The 23,324-nt window shown below is 36.3% G+C and overlaps 1 protein-coding gene across 3 annotated transcripts in view; it reads left to right on the top strand.

The window, feature by feature from the left end:
• Positions 1-23,324, top strand: part of NKAIN2 (sodium/potassium transporting ATPase interacting 2) — a 525,471-nt gene that overhangs the window by 42,485 nt on the left and 459,662 nt on the right. The window contains exon 1 of one of the 3 annotated variants that reach the window (XM_054514432.1): positions 20,312-20,343. The exons of the other annotated variants lie outside the window; for them this stretch is intronic. Coding sequence (XP_054370407.1) covers positions 20,323-20,343 — 21 coding nt within the window. The 5' untranslated portion in view covers positions 20,312-20,322. Of the gene's footprint in view, positions 1-20,311; positions 20,344-23,324 lie in introns of those variants that run through there. 3 annotated transcript variants of the gene reach the window in all.

The following is a 23,324-nucleotide window of genomic DNA, read 5'->3' as shown; positions in this document are numbered from 1 at the left end:
CACATATTGGCAGTTTTATGAACTTTCTTAAAATGCAAGACAAAGAAATCTGAACCTGTTCACAAAATACGGAGATTAAACCCAGTCCCCAGTAAATTAAAAAAAATAAATTAATCAGCATCTTCACTTGCTTTGAGAGTCTTGAGGGAAAAGACATGAAGTATGGATTGATTAAAAAGGAGAAAGAACTGGGGTTCCAGTCACACTTGGAAGGCATTTTGGAATTGCCATTAACGGTATCAGTGTGTCTCAGGGTCACCTGCAAAACAATGCAATTTTCTACACTGGGGAAAAAATAGTCATGAAGACTATTGTAGAAAGAGTTAGTCCCTTCTCTGAGTACTTGGCTAGGAATGAAAAAGGGAGGATTTGCAAAATGTTACTTTATAGCCCAGACTACGTGAGTGAAGGTTGTGAATTCCTGCAATGTGTCCAGCAGCACTGACTAGGCAATAAGGTGTGGCTTGGGAGTATCAGCAATAAATCTGTACAGACATTTTCTGTCAAAATGGTTTTTCAGAAAAGAACTTTTCCAAACAAAAAAACTTTGTCATAATTACAGTTTTGGTGAAATTTGTATAGTGAACCATATTTGAGCACCCATACTGTCTTACCAAGATGCATCTTCCTGGGATAGTTTGTGCTTCCACACTTCCATAGGAGATGGAACTCAGGTTAGTGTCTCTGCTGTGCTTAATTTAAAACTTGGACTCACATGTGTCAAGAAGGTGTGCAGGTCTCAAGATTATTTTCTGCTCAGTATTTTTGCTTAAGTTTATTTTAAGATTTTTGGGTTAGTTCCCATGCTGGTAAAAAGGTTTTGAAACCTTGGTATTTTTGTGGAGTAAAGCTCTGCTTCTCTCTCATTCTATATTTGCCAGCTGGTGTACAACAGAGTGATCCCAAAGCTGTACATGCAATTTGTCAGTTGAAAAGACACATTTCAGCAGTCCTTCTCCTGTGCCACCTGGAACCAAGGGACTGCACAGTACCTGCCAACGTTTGTGTTAATGCTCTTGAAGAGGCATACAATTTTGTTAATTGTGTTTTGAGATTGTATGAGACTGAAAGAAGTTGTAAATACTACTGAAGTGAAGAAAATGATTATTAAAAAGAAGATCAAGGGGTGGTGATATAATTCAATTTGACAGTGGAACAGCAATTTGCTTTTGAGCAATGTACCTAGAATGGTTGTAGCATTTTGGCTCAGGGAGGTGACAGTTCAGTTCTATACGTGGTGTACTGGGGTATGGGCACATTTGAAGAGGTTGATTAATTTATTGGTGTGCTTTAACAAGCTTGCCATGAAGCTCCAGAGCTTGGAGTAGGGAAGAGTTGCCATATAGTGAAAATAACTATATTTTGACAGAAAAGCTTGCACAATGTTGCTGAGCAGCACACAGAACCCTATCTTCATATTTTCCACCGGAAACATTTTTAAATATTCTGGGGCAGCCACAGTGTTTTTGTTGAGGTTTGTTTTTCAGTTCTTTTCTAAAAGTCATCTGTGAAAGCAGGGTAGAAAAGTTGAATGTTGTGGCCCTAATCTTCCACTAGCAATATGTAGAAATGGAACTATTACAATTAAAAAGCTTCATAAATTTACCACTAATGTGCATTCTGGTTTGCATTATCTTACCAAAATTCCTGTCATTAAACTGGAATGAGTTTTGTCCTTACACTGTTTCAAGTAGGACTTGAGTGTTTGTAGTGATTCTCTGCAAGATTTGCTTTTTCCTCCAGCCAAGAACAGAGCACAGGTTAGATAGGTAGATAGATAACCTAAACAGGAACATGTGGAAATGCTACTTTGTAAGTTTTACATTGGGTTTTTAGTCTTCAGGTTGGCAGAGAACAGATTATCATATGTGCAAGACATCTAGGGAGGGAACTAGTTGACTTCTGACTGATCATGCCAGAATGTATTTCTTTAAGACCCTTTATTCAGTTTCATCTCTTTAATTTCTCTCTCTTTGTTATATCTACAATGGAATTTATGAAGAAGTCACCAATTTTTTCTTTTTTTTACTCATTGTATATGTGGCACATTCAATCCTGAATCTTTTTAAAATAAAAACAAATTATGTTATTCCAGTTAAGATTGAAAATTTCTATTCTCATCTTCAGTTCTAAAGTTTACATTCCTTTTGCTTTGTAGATCTCTTTTCAAATCTTTCAGAATTTGGCAATAAAACATTTACGTACAGAGAAAGGAAAAAACCCAAGCTCCCAAAACTTCAATAAAACTTTACAGAAGGTTCAATTAACATCACCCAAGCTTCAGTTAATCCACCCTATACAAAAGACATTAGTGTGCCCAGTGTCTGGAAAAACCATCTTCTGCTTTTGGGAATGTATTTGTACCAATCATTAGGCATTTTCTATTGAAAGAAAAGCATCATATTTTAAAAACTCATAGCCTGAACATGCTGCCAGTAGTCATAATAGGATTTCACCCTCTTTCTCAACTATCCTTCTCTGTAATTAGGACTGGGTTTTAAAACTAAATGATTGGGTTTGGCATTTGTGTCAAATCACAGGAGCTATAAAGTCAAATAACTTTATCCTGCCAGGAAAATATCGTATCAAAACCAGTAGACAGCCATCCAATGCTAGTTAGACTGCTCACATGGATTTTCAGGTGAAATTCTTGAGCTGCATAAAATCACATCTGATGACTGCTGTGGGAATTATGGCACAAACCTCAGCAAGAGGGTCAGATGGACACTAGTCTGGCAGCCCCTTGGTCGGAGGCGAAGAGGAAGTGGTGTGTTCAAAAAGGATCTCTGTGGAACAAATACAGACTTTTGAAAAAACACAGGATTATGTATCCAAATAGATGATGGCTATTATAGAAGATACAGCTGGGACAAAATGTGTACCTTATTACTGATACTGAATATCCTATAAGAAAATGCTGCTCTGTTAAAAGATAATTAGGAGCAAACACTTTAAGCTGCTGTATTACTCAGAGCTAAAATGATCTAGTGAGATATCATATATATTATGCAAGGAGTTTAATAAAAATTTCATAAAAATTTGTGTAACTTGGCAAGAGAATTTTTCCCAAATGGAAGCAAAGATTATCCTCTAATCATTATTAAAAAAATAAAATTGAAATAAATGCAGGATACATTCAGGAACTGTGCAGCATGCCTTTCTAGCTCATATTTCAGAGATTTTCATCTGTTCTGGGTAAAACCTGACTAGTATTTGTGAATTGCTCTAAGCCTAAGAGGGACTAATGACTTTAAGCAGAAAGAGGGTAGATTTTAATTGGATTTTAGGAAGAAATTCTTGACTATGAGTGGGGTGAGGCACTGGAAACGGTTGCTCAGAGAAGTAGTGAATGCCCATCCTGGAAGTGTTCAAGGCCGGGCTGGATGGGGTTCTCAGCATCCTGGACGAGTAGAAGGTTTCCCTGCCCATGTCAGGGGGGTTGAAATTAGACTGTCTGTAAAAGTCCCTTCTAAACCAAACCTAACCTTTCCATGGTTCTGTGTATCTGTGATTCTAAGGGTCATTTCTGGGGAATACTAAAAGCGGAATGAGGTATTAATCTGAAAACAGGCCACAATGAAATTTGCACTAGGAAAATAAGATGATGAAAAATCTCACCTCGTGAAGATGGCAGAGGTGAATTTGACATATAGAGTGAGCTGCTTCTGATTCCCAAAAATAGTGGTTCTTCTCTTAAGAGATTGTACCCTGCATTTTCAGAGTGATTTTATACCACCGAGGAATTAAAAAAAGGTCAAATCTATGAACCATACATAGAGCACTAAAATGATGTTATTCTTTAAAGACTGTGGGTTTTTTCTCTTTACATATTTCAAGTAATTGCTTTGAATTTTTTTAAGAACTCAATAAATTAAATATAACCCACCTACACCTTAATGACATAAAAATATGACAGAAGCATAACATAATAGAAATTCATCTTGTTAATGTATCTCATCATATTGTCTAAAAGCAGCAGCAGTATAAAAGATAAATTTAGGGCGTGTTAAACATTGAATGGTTCAACAGATATTGCATGCATATGCCAAAAGAACATATATTCTTCTCTGTTTGTGATATATATATTTTAGTGCATGCTGTTGGAACATTTGTAAAAGTTCCAATATACTTTTGTCAGATTGAAAACTTTACTGTGTGGACTTTTCCCTGGGAATTTTGTTACATTAGAAAAAAAAAATAAAATCAGGATATCCAGCTGGTATTGCAGCAGTAGCTAATGAAACAGGCATAAAGCATCAAGCATACAACCAAATTGTTAAAGAGCACCCGTGTAGTCAGTAACTCTTCCTGCTATCTTCTTGTCAGGAAAAAATAATACAGAAATACTATTTTTTTTCCAGTTTTGAAGTAATTTGTTCAATTATTCTGCCCATTACACTAACACAGGGTGTCAGTTATGTTTCTTGGTTAATTACTGCCTCAGAATGGGGAAGTGGTTAGCCCATGTGCTTGATCCAGAGAGATGATGTAGCAATAAATGATTTTTTTTTTTTCCAGTGACAGAACAATAAGTATCTTTCAAAAGCCACCGTGGTAAATACTTTCTATGGCCTTTCCAGAAATGCTGCTTCTTTCAATTTTTAGAAATCTTTCTCAGGACTGATTTAAACACAACTTTAACTACCAAGCAGAACTTGTTCATTTGAAAGCTCCCAGAGCTGTGAGTCTGTATTTTCTGTGCAAAATACTATACTTGAAATCACTACAGATTCTTTAACTTTTCTCCCTCTGAAGCGAACAGGAATTATATATTCTGGTTTTCCAGACAAATCAGCAGAATATCTCTGCAGCTCCATACAGACACCTGAGGTGATCTCATGGTTTTCTAACCATGCTGCATGGTTTGCAGCAGGAAAGAACTAATTTTTTGGTCACCATTACACTGGAAGTAGATAAATGCAGATGTAGAAACAGAAGTCACTCCACAGCAGTACACTGCTATAAGTATGTAATAAAGCTGCATTTTTGCCATGCCCATCTTGACCATTTTCATCGCTGTCACTCTCTTCTTTTTTCTCCCACCAGTAACTTCCTTTGGATTCATGCACAGAAATCAGTCTCTACTGTTAATGTTCTCTCCACATCTACATTCAACTGTTTGTGCATATGTGAATTTCAGAGTCTGACTTTCATAAAATTCTGCTAGTAATGTGCATTAGCAATCGATTAGCCTTAATCATCTGTTTAGCCCAATATGGGTTTCCATTAGCACCCTTATGGAAACTAAAATGGAAAAATGATTTGCTCATGAAAGGCAGAAAAGGAAAGATTCAGAGAGATGAATTCTTTCATGATCTGTATATCTCTCTGATCAGCCAGCTGGAAAGGCATGGTCATTGAAAAAGTCAGGATTGCAGACTACTGACATTGTTTTCCCACAGGACTCTGTAGGTGTTTCATTCTCTGATTCCAAAATGAATTTTTGTAGATACTCATGATATGAGTGCATTATTAGTAACACATCAGCCACTAGTTAATTCTTTAAATTCTTTCATAGTTAATCACCAAGTAAGTTATGATGGTTGAAGGTGAATCAGAAATTTTCTGTAAGAGAAGAATTTACCAGTCTTTCAAAGGGCTTGGATATTTTTGCCTTTTCATGCTCAGACAGTGCTTTTTCCCCTTTAATTTCTTAAGTATTTTTTCTTCTCTGTATTCTTATTACTGTTTTCTTTTCTGTGCAGGCTATAACTCTCTATGATATTGCAGGCTATTTGTAAGGAGAAAGATTGCAGGGTTGTAACATGAAATTGTCAAGGATCTACTGGTACTAGTGTTTTGCCCTCCTTTAAGTCATTCTGTTTTCTCTCATTTGGCTTTCATTAGAGAGCATCTCTACTGTAGGCTACAACTAAGAGTCAAGAAAATTGCACTTGAGGTTTGGGTGTACCATAGGCCTCATGATTGACCATATTATCTAATGCCCTGTGTGGCTGTTTATGAATCTCTGAGAGAAAGAAATAATTTTTGTCCAAATTTAGTTAATTTTGAATGTATAAATTAAAATGCAGACAAAACCTTAATGTTTTAACTAGCAATTTTCAGCCACTTTGTTGAATGTATTATTCTCTGTGTAAGAAGAAACATGCCATATGAGAAGATGACATTTTATAGAATACTGAGTAAATACAAAATATTAAAAAAAAACCCAGGAAATGTAGGCAACTTACTACATGGTTTTATTTATCTCATTTCTCTAATTTTTAGTTTTTCCTCTTCAGTGAGGATAGATTAGGGTAATTATGTAGTCAGTTCTGGTATGGCTTCAAAGAGTAATACCAAACATTAGCATCATGATAAAAATGTCTGGAAAGGGATTGCTAGTTTGCTAGAAGAAATAAAAGTAGATGCTTCTTGGCCATTAGGCTTTAGTTCCAAGGGAGGGAGTACTATGTAGGTCATGATGATAAAACTTTGTCATCTATCTGTGGGTTGCTCTGGGTGTGTTTGCATTTGGGTATCTTTCACTCCTTGGGGTTTTTTGATGCATACCTTATGAAATTAATAGCATAATCTAACATACCTCAATTTAATAGCATGATTTAGCATACATTCTTGCCTTTATCTCTGTGGGGAAGTTGGAACTCACTGGAAATTTTACACAGACAATGCCAAAATAAAGCAGTTTATGCTGGTAGAAACAACAGCAATCTTTTCTCTTTTTAATTTTTTTTCCATGTGAAATTACAGGTACTGAAATAACATTTCAGCAATAAAACATAAAAGTGATACACGGTGGGAGATCATTAAAAAGTATCCTGTCACTTGAATCAGACCACGTATTGTAATGCAGATTATATTGATTTGCTGCAAGTTTCACATTAAAACTAGACTTTCTGTCAACTGAGCACAACTACTAAAACTCTTTGAATTACAGTGGCAAGCAGCAGGGTAGTTGGTACAACGTCTCTCTTACCAAAACTTGAGATTATAAGGATATTAGCAGGAGGTTTTCAGACTTTTTTCTGAAAGCTTGATAAATTATTAACCAAGTCTGTTTCTACTATTTGCACTATTGCTGCTGGATAGTATTCTTAAAAGGAACAGTGAGGTGCTGTGCTTTTATTTTTGTTGTAAAGTAGAATATTATTCATGTTGTTCTTTTCAAAGATTAAGAGATATTATCCTCAGGTAGAGGCAAGATTCCCTTTCCCAAGATCTAAATTCAAATCTTCCGTGTTATGGTTCCCTGCGATTACCAAGGCTGTAAGAACATTCCTTGTTGCTTTTTGAAAATGTCCTAACTTTATCAACTTTCCCTTTGGTAGATGCTGAATCCCACAGCCTTGAAGGATTTGAGCAAGAATAGGAAAAGCCGTTACACAAGGCTAGGGCTGTAGATGAGGCTGCTGGAAATATTCTTTCAAATCATCTGCTGTGACATTTGAAAGTACCAAATGCAATAATGAACTTTTCAAAGTTAGTCTGATTTGTCTGAGTCATGTAAAATATAGATTTCCTCCCCTTTAGGTGCAGTGATTCCTAATTTATGAACTGAAACTCATGGAAGTACAGCCCATCCCTTTTTTTCATGAGTCAGAAAAGGTTTTGGGAACATCTATGGTGGTTAATGTCCTGCTTTGGGGAGCTGAGGGACAAATAGCTAAATAAATCTACTTCTGAAAAAGGCAAGTAGCAAGAAGCCATCTTGCTACTTTTCAGTTATATTAAGGTTTCTTTAGGTTGCCCAGCTAGCATAGAGCAACCTGATGGTCACAGAAACAATCTCTGTGTGTGCAAGAAGTAGCCTTGAGCCAGAGCAGAGTGCAGTACTGTGTGAATCTGCTTACAGCCCCTGAAGTGTGAGCTACATCAAAGGCTTAGCTTAGGGAAGCAGAGACAATTAAAGAGAGAATAAATCAAGGGCTGTACTGAGCACCACTTTGGCAGCCTTTGGCATGGAGAGGTCAGTTGTTGAGGACCACAGGAAGCAGAGATTCAGGCAGAGCAGGCACAACCCCCACTGACTTTTGCTGCTGAGGACATGATCTCAGCCTGCGTGAGAGTGCTGGAGTACAAAGTACTGGTGATTCAAGGCTCATCTTGTCTCGTCAGCTCTTCCTCTGTCACAAAAATCATATATCTGAGAGCTGGGACCAGGAAATTGAAAAAGACCTGAATTTCTCAGTAGCTGCTGGTGATACCTTTGAGGATCAACCACTACCACTAAAAACTACTGTACATTTTCATCAGTTTTCAAAGAAATTCCATTGAGTTTCTGCTTTGCCTTGATGTATCATTTCAGATCTGTCACATTCTCTTTCACATTAGATCTGGCTTTGATAATATTATTTCAGCATTACTCTTCCTGAATTTTCAACTAAAGAAAAGGAATGTGTTGTGATTTTTTTTTTTTTTTTTTTTTGCTTGATTTCATACTCTAGAGCAGGCTTGCTATGTATTTATGTCTTCTTGCTGTTACGGAGTTTAACCCTAATAGAAGAGTAGTCTTTCAGGCTGCATGTCCCTATCGGAGAAGACACACAACATGAACAACTGCTTTCCTTCCCTAGCATTACTTTCTTAGCCTACTTAGCTTCCATCTCAAGGAGCCCTATTTAATATGGTGAATGGCTCTTTCTCAAAGATGTGTTTCATCCTGGGCAATTTTGCTATGCCTGTTGTGATTGTATGAAGTTGTGGAGATGAGATTTTTCTTCTGGTATGTTCTTAACTGGGTTTTGGACCCTGTTTGCTATCTTCTGTCAAATAAACTTATATATAGGAAACATGATGCAGGCAGTTCAAATCATCCTGCAGCCTTAAGTACCTATTTCTGTCAGTTCCTGTCAAAATTCTACCTTTTGTGATTTTGGAAGAATTTTTCATACTAAAAATGTAGCTGAGCTCTACCCCCATATTGTGCCAAACCTTCAGCTGAATGTGTATTGCTTTATGCTTACATGGTGATTTTGCATAATTTTGTGGATTTCTAAAGAGAAGGAGGGGAGATTTCTGTATAGGTTACTGAACACTAAAAAGTGTTGAAATTGAAAGACAGTTCAAAAGGATTACAGGAAATGCATAATCTAAATTCCAGACCTTAATGTAGGAGGTTTGTTCTTTAATGGGGTAGGTTTTTTTGTGACTATAATGACATCCATGAGGTTAGGTATTTTATAAGTCATTTCACCTGAAGAGCCTTTCCTTTTAGGTAATGCAGTTTCCTGCAAACACAAAGAGGGGAGAATTAATACTATTTAAATTTTTTTTTTTTATTTCAACTTGTCTTCTCCTATGTGATATTCTGTGTCTCTCTTTCACATTGGTTTTATTTTCTCTGATGTTCAAAATTGCTAAATAAATGTTGTAGCTCTTGCCTGGTTTTAGTATGTTGGTGTCTTTTCCAAATGTTAGATTTTCAGCACACTATGGGATCATGCCAAAAGTAATCATTGCCTTTTTCAGTGTTAAGATTGCAGATTTGAATTAATTGCTGTTATGTTATTTATTACAGTCTTTTGGAAGACTTAGTAATATATTTGTATCATGTCATAGCACTTCTGGAGTAGAGCTAAATTAATGGCATATTTGTGGCAGAGAGCTAACTGGCAAGAGGTCTAGCTGGCAGGAGAAACCACTGAAGGTATCAGTCTGAGTTACAGCTTGGTGTGGATTGTTCAATATGGAGTTCATACGCAGCAGACTTATATGTGCCAGTACCACAAGTGATGTTAGGGGTTTTTGTTCAGTAATTTTTTGACGTTCAAAAAGAGCAACTTGATCTGTACAGTTACAAGTTATAAATTATTTTTTTAATCAATGTAATCTGTGTTTCAAGCTCTCACCCCTGATAGCACTAACAGTATTGAGAAAGAAGCTCATATTTTATATTCAGGTTTTCCTGCACTATATTTCTATCAGCTGGGTTCACACTTTCTATCTTTTCAGATGTGTAAACAGAGATTCTTTTCACCTGCCAAATTCTAGAAGCTAATCATCTCATCCCAAGAGGCTCACTCACTTCTTTTACCCAATTGAGAGAAGCAGCTACATCAAGTAATGGCAAGCATCTCATGTCCTTGTGATGAAATGAAACGTATTTCCTATGTGCCTGTTTCTCTCATTGAGTAAAGATTAATTAGACTAGAGCTCAGCTAGTCTTAGCTAACCTATCATTGTTTAATTTAGGCACAATCATTGTATTCTTGATCCCTACTTCCAAGTTCATAATTTGTCACTGAAGGTTTTTAGAAGAGCTGAACCAAATTGCAGGAATTATTATTAAAAGCAGTGTTTGACCAATCTTGAAATTGCAAGAACTTCACCATATTACTATAAGATCATGCTACTAAAGTGAGAGAACTGAAAGGAGGGGTTAAAGGAAAACCAAAACACTTAACGTGGATGAGCTGTTGGAATACCTTAGATTCAAAAGAGATGTAGGGATCCAGCATAGGCTGGAAACACACCCAATAAGAAAGAAGAATGAGAACCATCCTGCATGATATGATGGTCATGCATGATGACCAATATCTTACTTATTAGTTATCCTCTAATAAAAGATTCTGAAAGAGATTTTTGTACTTCTTTTATTCTTTCAGGGAGCTAACTGTCAAAGCATGTGAAGATAGAGAGCTTTGTCAAAAGATTTGTCACCAAACAGTAGTTTTGCTCATGTGATGTCCTCCAAAATATTTCTCATTAATAAAGTGAAGTATAAAACTTAACAGCTAAGGGTGGAAGCACTAAAACTCTCTACAAATGAAACCTATACTGAGAAAGAAATTAAGCAGTTTGTTGTAGACTTGTACATATTTTGAAAAGGTGGAGGTATGATAAGTGTGAAGGTCACAGTACCTTTCCTAAATTATTCTGACAGATAAAAATGATGGACCCTAAGAAACTCAGGATTGCTTATTTGTTGACTAGCTAAGCTGAGGATGTTCTTTTACTTGGGAGTCATAAAACAATGTGCACATTGATAAATAGGTAGTGCATTTTCACAGTTGCTTTCTATAAATAAACAAGCAAAGTCATGTTAAAATATGGCAACAGCATCACCAAAGTTTTACAATTACTTTTTTTTTCCACGTTCCTTAGCTCTTTTCTTTGAGTAATTGCATACCACATTGCTTAGTTATATGGAGAGGAAAATTTTTGTTTCTTTTATATCTTGAGTAGACATAATTTCATTTGATATTCCACCTTCCTGTAAGGTTGCCTTTCTAGCAGTAACCCAAGGAAGCTTTCCTACTTCTGTCATACTGGAGTTCCTTCTTCAGCTTTTTTCCATGTAGAAAATACTTTTAATATTGTCAGAAACCCAACTGCAAAAAATGCTCTCACCTTCAATTCAGAAAAAAAAAACCAACAAAAACCAAACCTGCACTCTAACAAACAACACCCAAAGAACAAACCTAAAATATCAACTGAGCAAAACCGTAGAAAACCATTGATGTTTAAAAGGTTTTCATGTCATAACTTCTGGATTGCTTGTCAAGAGACTGGCATGTTCTACTGGGGATTTCAGTAGGCAGCTACAACCAAAAATTTCATTGACAGCCAAAGAATCAATCTTTTCAGCTTCATTTGTGTTTAGAAGGAGTTGATGTAGAAGATGTCTGTGCAAGCTTAGGGAATTCTACAACCTCCCTTGTTTGTTATCTACCATGCAAATACTTTGTAGTTCATCTTCCCTGTCTTGCCAGTGTTGCATTTTTGGTGTCAGTAGCAAGGTCAACCTGAATTGAAAGTTCAACAGAAAAATGTGGGAACAAAAGCATAAGAATTCCTGCCTAGTAAAACAATACAGCATAAGCATATTGGCAGGCTCTGCATGACATGAGTTGGGATGAAGCTTCATGCAAGGCTGAAGTATGTCTCGTTTGGTGAGTGGCAGTAGGGCTTTATCGTCTCAGTTGCTGAAAGTGTTTTGAAGTACAGCCTTAATCATAAAAGCAATACTAATGTTTTGTGACAAATTTGGAGTTGATTAAATGTTTATTTACTTTTCAGGACACACAAAGAAGCTGTGTAAGTGGCTATTATTTATCCCAAAGGTCTCAAAAGGTACAGCAATCACAGGAAAGCAAAAAAAAAGAAAATGCTAGATGAAAAAGGCAGAGGCAGTTTCAGCCTTCCTCTAGTATTTCCTATCCTTCCTTTCGTTCCTCTGTTGCTTTCTTTTTTTAGCCTCTTTTCAGCGATATCTCTATACTCATACCTGGTAATTTCTAGCAGTATTTCCTCATTCTTTTGCTTTCAATAGCCCTGTTTCAGTTCAGACAGTACAGATTGCTTAGTTTTGGGATGGAACTTCAAGCATGACAACTGGCAGAATTTAAACTCTATCATTGAACTGCCTCCTTTATGAAGTATATCACCTATAAAAGAGCTAAGGAATATATGAGAGGGTACTGATTATTATTATTATTTATTCACTTGGTTTATTATTTCATAGGCACCCTTCTGTGCCATTCAGAAAGCAGCTGTCAGACTAAATAAAAATACATGATAAGGAAGCCCTCATCTTTTTAATTGATATTAATCTAGTTGCATCCAGCCATAAAATGCTCACCATTGATGATATGGCAAATAATGTGACTGCAATTAGTTAGCAATTCAATGTGCCTTTCAGAAAACAGTCTCCAAACCTTCCTGAAAATAACACCCTTCTGCCAAAATGATTTTTTTTTGAGACATGTGCAACTACTAGGTTTTAGAGTCTCTTCAGATCTGAATTCTGAAAATTTTTTATGCTCTTTCTGAAGTTAATGCAGAAGCCTTGGTGGGTGAGGCAACGGATGCTGTTTTCAAGGGGAAATAAATAAGAGTGAATATAGATAAATATCCTAGCTTATAGAAGCTCTTCTGAAAACATTACTGAGGGGAGTGTTTACACCCTTTGTTTTTAGCTTTTGCCAGTCTGACAAATGGATTGTCCTGAAGAGTGGTATTCACTGTAGAACTAAATAACTTGTTTCACATTATTTTAAATGTTCCCATGTATATTGTAATGTTCCCATAATTTTAATGTAGTCTTCTGTTTGTGTTTCTATATTTTTTTTAGTATTTTGTGATAAAAAGGAACATTTTATTACAATTATTCACTAAATTTTAAGCCACAAATGGTAATCAGGCCATTACTGCACTACATGACATACTTAAGTGATTTTGGAGCATCCTTTGGTAAAGTCTTCTTCTGCTTCTGGCTACAGATGTCAGATTGACTGTTCAGGTTATTCTTCCAGCACTAGATCCGTTACAGTCAGGATTCAAGTGTCCTCAGCCACTTTGCAACCCTACAGAAATTATTTGATCTGGATGAACACAGATTATTTGCTGCATGTTTTGCTATATTCAGGTGGAAAAAAACAAACCCTAAAATATAGCAACAAAGCTAAGATTAAAAGCTACAGCTGAGAAGAGCACTGAGGTAAGTGGAGTGTGACTACCTCTAGTTAGCTTTCTTCTCTTTCCCCACCAACCCACCACCTACCTTTCTGTGGTGCAAACAGCCTTGTCATTGCTGTTGACATAAGCAACAGTTTATCATTTCCAACCTGGTGCATCTGGATTTAGATTGTTGGATGACTATCATTACCCTTATTCCTTTCTTTTCTCACCTGAGTCACTTTGACTGGTGGGAACCATAGTGAAACATGAAGGCAAAGCTGTCATTCACCTGTTGTGGCAGCAGATGGGCCCCTCCCAAGCTCTTACTGAAGGGTCAAATGAAATTGTTCCCTTTCTAATTTTTATTTTACTGTGCTTGAGGTACCAGTGGGAAATGAGACATTCCACAAAATGACTCAGACACACAGCTCTCAGTGTGTGTAAAGATCAATCCCAGTTTTACAGCTGGTTCCCTATCTCCCATCAGGTTCTAACAGACCAGCAGCAGGATGCAGCTGATTCACCTGGTGGGTAAGAGCCTGATACATTTTAGGCTGGTAGAGGAGCTTGGCTTCTGGTTATCTCATGGCTTTTGTGCATGTTCAAGGTACCTGCCTTGTCCAGTATGCTTCAGGGGCACTCTGGTGCTTGAAGTAACCCCAGATATTTTGTTGCTGCATTGACTGGGGTACTTGAAAGTATGCTTAATTACTGATTTTGCCTTGACTGAAGACCATTTCTTCTCTACTCTCATAAGGGGGAAATACCATTTGATTACTGCTTAATCTCAGTTAATTTATGTGGTGGTATATCTCTACTACAAAAGATTTGGAATTTTTACTGGGAAACTCTAGTCTTTTTTCATCAATAAGCTTTTGCAGCGGAGTGAATATATTTTCATGTTCCCAGTACCCTCTAAGATTTCTTGGGCTCTTGGTTTCTGGTACCTCTAGAATCATGTAATGTTGTTCTGTTGAATCAACTAAATATGGTTTAGTCTATGTATTTCTTCTAAGTTCTCATTAACTTAATTGTGATTGTGCACATAAGAGAATATAAGGCTTCCCTTGATTTGCTAAATTTATCTTTATGGAGAAGTGAATGACCTTTATTAATGTGGTACTATTGCACATTTTTCCTTTTCAAGAAGTTTCTTTGAAAGTAAAGTTGCAGGTGTAGTATATTACTGTGACTAGGCATAATGAGATATCACTTAAGGAAAAAATTATTTTTAGTTGTCACCTACCGGTCCCTACCTTTAGTGTAAGTACTCTCTATGGAATAACATGAGAATATTTTTGAGCAAAACCATAGAAATTTTTTAATATCTTTGCCTAAAGGCTATTTCTATTAGGTATATCAAAATTATGTGTAATTTATAGAACCTAGCTTTAATAACTATTTAATAACCTCTCTTTAATAACTATTTTTGCCTATAGGATTTTCAGCACTTTTACATACTTCTTAAATTTATTGATTCATTTGATCAATCCTGATCAATTCCTCTGAATCCTCTGGAAGTCAGAGATAATTAAAAATATTTGAAAGTGTTTGTTTACTTCAGTGATCTTTTGAACTGTAGAATGAATACAGTGCTTATGCAAGAAAAAAAAATCTGATTATGAATCTAATGAGGATTAAGTGCTTCTAAAAGGCAAGTAATGGATAGCCACAGTATGACTTCTTAACAACAACGGATAAGTGTAACCAACAGCTGCATTTCTGTGAGTTTTCAACTGTTGAAAGCAATGAGATATTTTCCATCTTTTGTGTAATACAGTGTCCTTGGGTGGAAAAAAGAAAATATGGAAATGGAAGATATTTTAAATCTAAACGCATGAGCTTTCACTAGGTCAGTGAAACTGTAGCACAAAATTGACTGTAGTGACTTCATATAGAGTGCATTTAAGGGCTCAAAAGTGTGAAACTTTACTGCTTTTATTTTTTTTCCCTTGAGATGTAAATAAAAGCTCTTAGCTAATTCATTTGGGCATTGTTTTTTCATTGGTTTCGAAACATTTGGGTGTTTTGTTTTATTTTGGTTCTCTTGAGTATATTGGGGGAGTATGGGTGGGGAGAGTTGGGTTTTTTTCCTCTGTAGGAATAGGTAATAGATGCAAAAGAGTATTGTTTATTTTGTAAAGCAGAGCTCCTTCCATGTCCTGCATGGCCCTTAGTGTCCATTCAATGATCTATTTTGTGTTACCAATTTGGATTAAGAATGTGAGAAAAAAAGCTACAATGTAAGATTTACATTAGAATGTTTCCTTTTCTGCTAATTTCCCAAGTTTGCATAGATGAAAAAATCTCTTTCTGAGGACAAGTGAAAGGACCAGAATGTTGATTTTATTGGAGTAACTGCTCTGGTTGAAGACAAATGTATTTGATTTTTTTCTTTTTTTTTTTTTGACTCGAGTAATGTGTATTTATTTTAGATTTATTTGACACTTTAAAGAGCACCCATCCAGGGTTAGAAATGCCTTTGACATTTGTGGAAAATACAACTGTATTCTAGGCAATTGTTAATTTTTTTTCCATAATTATAGAGGCTAGGACTCAGCAAAGCATGTATATAACTAAAACCACACACTTAAATGCTCTGATGAATAGGCCAGCTCAGCTATGTCATGGTGGTGAGGAAGAATGAAATGGAAAGGTCATGGTCTCTTCTCTGTTTGAGTCAATCTGCCTGGGCAAAGACACCAGAAATTGGATACATTTTGCTATGTTGATGTGGGGCTAGCAGAGCCAGATTTTCCTTAGCTCTCTCAGAACTTCATCAGAGAGATGTGAAAAGACACATGGCAGAAACACATCAGCCTGCAGCACGTCCTGGGACACTGTGGTATCTGAGGAAAATGAGAGAAAGAAGGAGGAAAAGACCTAATGTGATTTGTGAGAGCTAAGGAGCTGAGCCTGACCAGGGAGTGGCAAAGGCTCTCCTTACCTTAAGCATTGCTCAAACAAATGCAGAGTTAGACTATTCAAAGGTAACAAAATGTGTATCGCTTTTTTTTTTCCCCTGGTTGATTTATTGGGAAGAGATTCTGCACTCCAGTTAAACTGATGGATTCTTGAGACCAGTTTACTGCTTCAAGAGCCTTTGTTCCAGTAGTCTTACTTAGATGAATGGCCCAATAAAAAAGGGGAGGAAAAATTTTCCCAGTAATATTCCCTGTAGATCTTGGATTTTCTTAGTGACCTACATATCTTTTTCCACTACTTTATGCTTTTATTATATATATATATAAACATGGGAATTCAGGCCTCCTCCTAAATAAAAAACAAAAGAGTAAATGTACTAAGTGTCATGTTGCAGCTGTGTGAGGGATTAAAGTGAGGTGTAGGATCACCAAAATTATAATTTTTAAGGAGAAAAACACAAGTAGCACTGTTTTAAGTTGCAGCTTAAAACAGTGACCTGAAGCTCTTAAAACTAGCAGCTCTGTATTCACTTCAATCTTTAGATTATGAAAAGCACATGTCTGAATTGTCAGTAACAATCACTAAATAAAGCTTGTCATCTGAAGTGAGGAATCCACAGATGACTCTCACACTTGTAAAGTAACGAAGCCTTCCACCATATGCTGTCCAAACAGGTGTTGGGTCCCAGCTCTGACCACTTTTAGTCTAGGGGAGGTTAGGGCTTGAAGCAGATGGCTTCTGCTGAATAACTGAACTGAGCACAGGATGTGTCGCAGTGACCCCAAGACTACAGATAAATATGCATCCATGTGGGAGGCTGACATTTGGTTTGGTGCCTCTAACCAGTCTCTGTAGAAAAATAAATAGCTTTGCAATTAAAGAAGGGAAAAGAAAAAGAGACTATAGGATTATGTTCTCATTTTGTTGAGAAATTTTTAGGTCACAGAATCATACAGTAGAGCTGTAGTCCTCCTTGACAGAAAGGAACCCTTTTCAATTTTGTAACTTTTTGAAAGTATGTTTTTAGTATAAAGTTTTACAGGCTTTCAATAATATATTCAGCTTTAGCCCTTTCAAGGAGGAGGAAATAGTGCAGGCTATCCTCAGTTTATAACATTTTGCAAAAGGAAGAAGAGCCAAAAGAAAGACGTGCCTGTTAGGGATCCTTAATACTATTTTCTGTGGGAATTTCATGACTGAAGATTGCATCAGAGCTGATCAGTTCCTGTTGTGTAATTCTACCTACCCTACGTGTGTGCACAAACATAACTGGATATTGAAATTCCAGCATGATTCCTAGAAGCTCATTGAAATGGAAGTAACCAATACCTCTAAAATGATAGTGCAAGTAGTTTGTGTTGTTCTGTCACATTGCCAGGAATGTTTCTTAGGAATTAACATAGTGTGTGCCACTATGGACTGAAGCAGACAATAAGGATATATTACTAAGTATTGGAAACAATAAAATGAGAAATTAAAAGAACTATATTGCCTTTAATGTTTTCTTAGAACAAAGATTTTGATAAGGGACAGCCACAAGTAATATTGAGGTTTGGTCATCATCTACTCATCCAACAAATGTAATATAAGAAAGGATTTGAGAAATGAGACTCAGAGCCCTTCAAAGCTTCTATAGCTAGAGAAAAATATGAATGAAAAATAATTATTTGATCTTCTAAAAAACAGAAGTGCATTAAAAATAGTAATGTCCAAAATTAGGATAAAAATTCGAAATTTTTTAGTCTTTTCCACAATATTAGAGTGTTCTTGGTTTGAAATAGAATGAAATCATTCTGTAATATTGTTTCAGATTTGTGTATTATTGCATTGCTATAGATAAATTCCCCCGCCTGCCAAATGGTATTTTTTTAAAATCAAAAGTTGAACTTTTCAATCTAAGAAATTAGAAATGAGATTCTTAGTTACTTTCTGGAGTTTTGAATGTCAAAAGCTGTCTTCAAAAAAACACCCCTTTTCTTTGAAATAAAGTGTTTTATAAAGATATTGTGTAGCACCTAGCTAGATTTGTGAATTTTAGTGTTTTGGAATAAAGCTTTTCTATCTTCATCTTAAAGGACACAGTAGACTGGCTTTATCAGGAAACTCTGCCTCAGGTATTAGTACAACACTTTAATTTGTTAGAAAGCTTAAGGGAACAGGTAACAACTCAAGCAAAGAATCTGAGATGCAGAGAAGTAAATACTGCATACCAAGAAACAAATTCTGAAAATGAATAAGAGATACAAAATTTCTAGTACAAGAATTCTTATCTCCAGGCTTTTTCAGTTCAATAAATATAGACAGATGCAGCTTCAATAGTATTGATATTAAAAAATGAAGACAACTGTATTCAAGTACACTGAAAGCCTGAAAGTCATTCCCCTCCTTAAAGAAGATATTGACAAGCAAGAAGAAAAGCCTGCAGTTTTTTAAAATACCTTGAAATGTTGAGGAGACTCCAGGCACTGCACTTCCATTGTTCATGTAATGAAATAAGCTGTTGCCTACACATCCATTAGAACATAAAATAGAAATAACATCTTAATTGTTAGGCAGAGTACTAAATAGCATAGTAGAAGCTGGAACAAAGTGAGAGGTTGACTTAGAAGTTTCATGCTCATGTCAACGCTTATTGCCACATGGGGTATATTAACACAAAACTGTTTCCTAGCAGTGTTTCTGCTTGCATTATTTTTTACTCTTTTTCTTCATCTGGTTGGTTGTGGGTTTTTGTTTTTATTTTTTTTTTTCTGGCAGTGGTGTAAGTACTCTTGTAATGCTGCATCACTTTCCTACTGACATTATCTGCTGTTGGAAGTTCGTATGTTGGGAATTATGCATGTTTTCAAGGAGTCACATTGTACACTATTTAGATGTAGATGTAAGCTAATCCCTCCCTGAAAACCTAGCTCTTTAGGTCCCTAAAATAGTCGGTATAACAGACAGCTGCATGTCCTCCAGAGAGGTACCTATGTGGAAAAAGGAGAGTAGAATTATGCCATTTAATTATATAGAATTGATAGTGGCTACTACCTAACACTTTGCAAGAAGTGTGTTTGTGAAAGTTGCTAAATGGGAAAGTAACTGAGCTCAAGCAGAGGAAGACATTTATAATGAACAGTCTGAAGTAATATGCATGTTTTCTCTGTTTTCTGACAACTTAGTCTCAGTTGATTCTTTCATGGAGATCTGGCTACATCTGTTCTTTCAAGTGAACAACCCAAAACCACTAAAGGTAAAAAGCTCTTGAAACAGAGAAAATTCAAGGCTTATTGATCAAGATGAATTAAAATAAAAGGTTTGACAGCAGATATCTCTTACCCCTTGCAGCCTGCTGTGATTGTTGAGTGAATTCTGTCCTGCTGTGATCCCAGCAACTTTCACCACCTCTCTGAGGAGCAGTGATTTCTGCATTGCCTCTTCTGAACCTCTGTGAAACCTCTGTGCATCTTTTTTATCATCAGCTCTGCAGTTTGGCTTTGAGCCTGTTACTTTGTTTTAGGAGCCTCTTAATCGTCATTTTTGCTGGATGCTCCTAGTTTACTCTGTATTCTGCCTGCTCTATGCTGCAGTCAAACACATCCACTTCAGGATGATCATCTACTCCCATCTGAGAGGCCCCACACCCCTTCTCAGCAGAAAACATGCAGTGTACATGCTGCAACTGGCAAATGCATAAATCAGGACGGGTGGCTTTAATCAGCCTCCCACTGGCCACCTCAGCAATGGGTTAACATGACAGCACTGCAGGCAGCTGCACTGTCAGTTTGAGAAGCCAGGTGGTACCAGGAGTCAGAATGGTTGTGAGGAGAACTCTTCAGTGGAATTACAGCCTCTTGTTCAGCCCAAAATTTAAGAAGAGGTGGAAAGATGGAGATAATAATAACAAAAAATTAAGGAGACAGATCTGACCTTATAAAAATCTGTTTCCCCTTTGTAATACGAATATAACATAATTTGTTTTAAAGGGGTTCGGCAGTCATTCCTGTGGATTTACTGAGTGTGGGAGGCAAAGCCTGCTGTTTAAAGAAATGGTGGATGATGAATGGCTGCTTCCAGGTAAAATCTTCAGTCCTCAGATGACAGCAGAAAGGACCAGAATGATGTACAGAATCTGTCACTTGGTGATATGCTTCTATTAAATAAACAGAATAGTTCACCTCTCTTTTGAAACATAGCATCTAATAAAATAACTGAAAAGCATCTAAATGTTTTAAGCTTGATTGCTCATTAACATTCATAAAATATTGGGATAAAAAAAGAATAAAACACTGAATAAAAGTAGAGCCAACCAGTAGAATAAAGCAAAGTGTGATGAAAAAGAGATTTGGAGTGAAAAAATTTACAGTTGACCAAAATATGGCTGCCACCTGTCCTTCCAATAAAGGCAAATACATCTTCTCAGTGATGTTACATTAGACTAATGTACCAAGGACTTCAAGACTAAATGATGACATCTGAGTCATTTGGCATATATAAAATAGACTTTGAAATAAGTCACTGTCTTGGAGCAAATATATCTTTGAAAACAAATAATTCTGGCTCAGCATTTATTCTTGATTAGTTCCTTGTGCCCACCTCTGTTCTGTAGCTGTCATGCTATTGTGCCCCACACATGGTGTGTAGATAAAGCAGAGGCACATGATTCACAAAAGAGCAAAGGGACTTACTTTGTAAAAATCGATGTGAAAGTGAGTGGGTCACTTTTAGCCATTTGAGAGTTCTGACTTTGTAAGTAGGTCACAGCATTGTAATATTCACGTATTACAATGAACTTAATTACATGCAAGAGCAGGATTGTAAGGAAAGGATTTTAACTGTAGCTTCTGGATCTGCGTTGAGTTCTATGAGCAGAAAAACAGATGATTGATTTCCTTTCTTATTTTCTTTTGTAAAGAAGCCAAAATCATTTTATCCAAAGTTGTTTTACTTGGATATATAGACTGCAGCTACCATTTTATAATGTTTAATCTTAATGGTTAAGTGGAGGGTGTTTTGTTGAATTTATGTGTGTATAGTTGGTTTTGCTTTCTGAAAAGCAAATGGAAGTAATTTGAGAGAAAGAAGATTACGGAGAGAACCTGACCTGGACTTTACTCAAAACCACAAACCTTGTGGAGAAGATAAAATCTGTGCTTTGAAAGATCTTGCTTTAAAATATAAAGCTTTCTCCCACACTGATGTCAGCAATGAAGAGCTTATTTCACAGAGGTTTCTGCTTTTAATTGTAGAGCACTACATCAAATTCCAGAAGATAAATGAACATGGAACGAATTTGTACTGGCTCTGTCAATAACTAATCTGACATCAGCATTTTAGCTCGTGGACAAAGGCGGCTTTGAGAGCAGGAGAAGACTCTGTAAGAGCCTTTTCTTTGTGTTTAATTTAAATGTTAAATTTCTATCAGCTCAAGCTCTGTTATTAGTTAAAAAAAAAAAAAGAAGAAGAAAAGAAGCTGATGTTTGCTTCTTTTCCAGAATGTGCACACATGCTGTTTTACTGAGACCTTTACAAGCTGTTGTTGGCTAGCCATACACTCCCGAGGCTGTTTTATTATTGTTCACTCTTTCTACAGAAAACAAAATATAGCAACTTATGCCATGACATTTTGTGACATTTCCAGATATGAACATCTGGGAAGTTTAGTGTGACAGTGACAGCAAAGCTGACAATGATTTTCCAGTGCCACATACAGCCTGGGCATCTGCAGTCATTGCCTTTTCATTTTATTTTCCTCTCCCTCCCTCCCTCCTTATCCCACCTAAATGCTTAATGCAGCCTTTCTCTGTTTTGGCCTTGAAGATAGAATAATATCCCACATTTATTTCAAAGCTGTACATAGAACATTGTACATCAAGTGCATCACAAATCAGTTCAGCAAAAGGGAAGAAGCTTTCCAGCTAGCAAGAGGAAGCACAGCTGCACAAGTTGCTCTAATTGCAGACATTGGGTGGATTTGATCATCAGATGTCTACTCTGCATAAAATCGAAGTTAAACAGCTAAACATTAATTACTTCTATTATTGCGTTTAGATATTGAGATAAAAGGGGGGAAAAACACAACAACCTACACATCTTGGGTAGTAAGCCAAAGCAAGAGAAGGGGGGAAAAAAAAGGAAAAAAAATCATTGAATAGTTGTTGCATTTGAAATGAAAAATATCTTGTTTGTGTGACAAAAGGTGCACTGGAGGAAGGTAAAATTTTATAAACGACCCAAAGTACAGCACTAATATGCTTAGTTAATAAAATAATATAAAACAAATAAAGGTACATTGTAGCTGTCTAAAGGAATTGCTGTGACCTAATGGTGTGAGGCACAAACACTTAGTCAACATGTTCTTATGTCAATTTCATTTTCAATTTATATTATTTATTTGCTTTTTTTCTAGTCCTAGACATCTACAGAAATTGTGTTTTTTAAGGGATATTCTCTCTGCTGCTTTGAGAGACAATACTGGGTAGCATTACTAAGAATAAGAATTGCATAATCTGTCTGGTGTGTTGCAACACTTTCAGCCACAAGACCCTATTAAAGCCTCAAAAAATTGTTACAACAAGCCTTTAAAATTACATACTATGTTTTAAAGATAATTTCAAGAAATAATAACTCAAATAACTCTCTATCTTAAAAAAATATTCAACTGGAAGATTTAGTATCTACCAAAAGTTTTATGCTGTACAAAGCTGTACAGTAACAGGGTAACAGCAAAATCATTTACCTGTAATTACTGATAGTGGACTCACTGTTCCTGGAGGTGGATGTGGTACTTAGTGTCATGGTCCTGTGGTCTTGGGTCATAGGTTGGACTCAATGATCTCAAACATCTTTTCAAACCTAGCTGATTCTGTGATTTTTGTTTGGATTTACTGCAGTCAAACACTGTTCTACGTTTGGCTGTGTTTAGACACAACAGCCTTACATTTTTTTCTGTAATTAGTAGCCTTGAAATATTCATAGTGTTACTTTAAAAAAAAGGGCTAAGATGAAGAAAAATATAAGATAATAAGGGCAACAAGTAATTTTCTTCACTGAGCACT

This window comes from Molothrus ater, chromosome 3 (genome assembly GCF_012460135.2).
Source record: "Molothrus ater isolate BHLD 08-10-18 breed brown headed cowbird chromosome 3, BPBGC_Mater_1.1, whole genome shotgun sequence".
In the NCBI taxonomy this organism is placed as follows: domain Eukaryota; kingdom Metazoa; phylum Chordata; class Aves; order Passeriformes; family Icteridae; genus Molothrus; species Molothrus ater.
The sequence above is the reverse complement of the archived record's forward strand: the minus strand, read 5'-3'. Positions and strand labels throughout refer to the sequence as shown.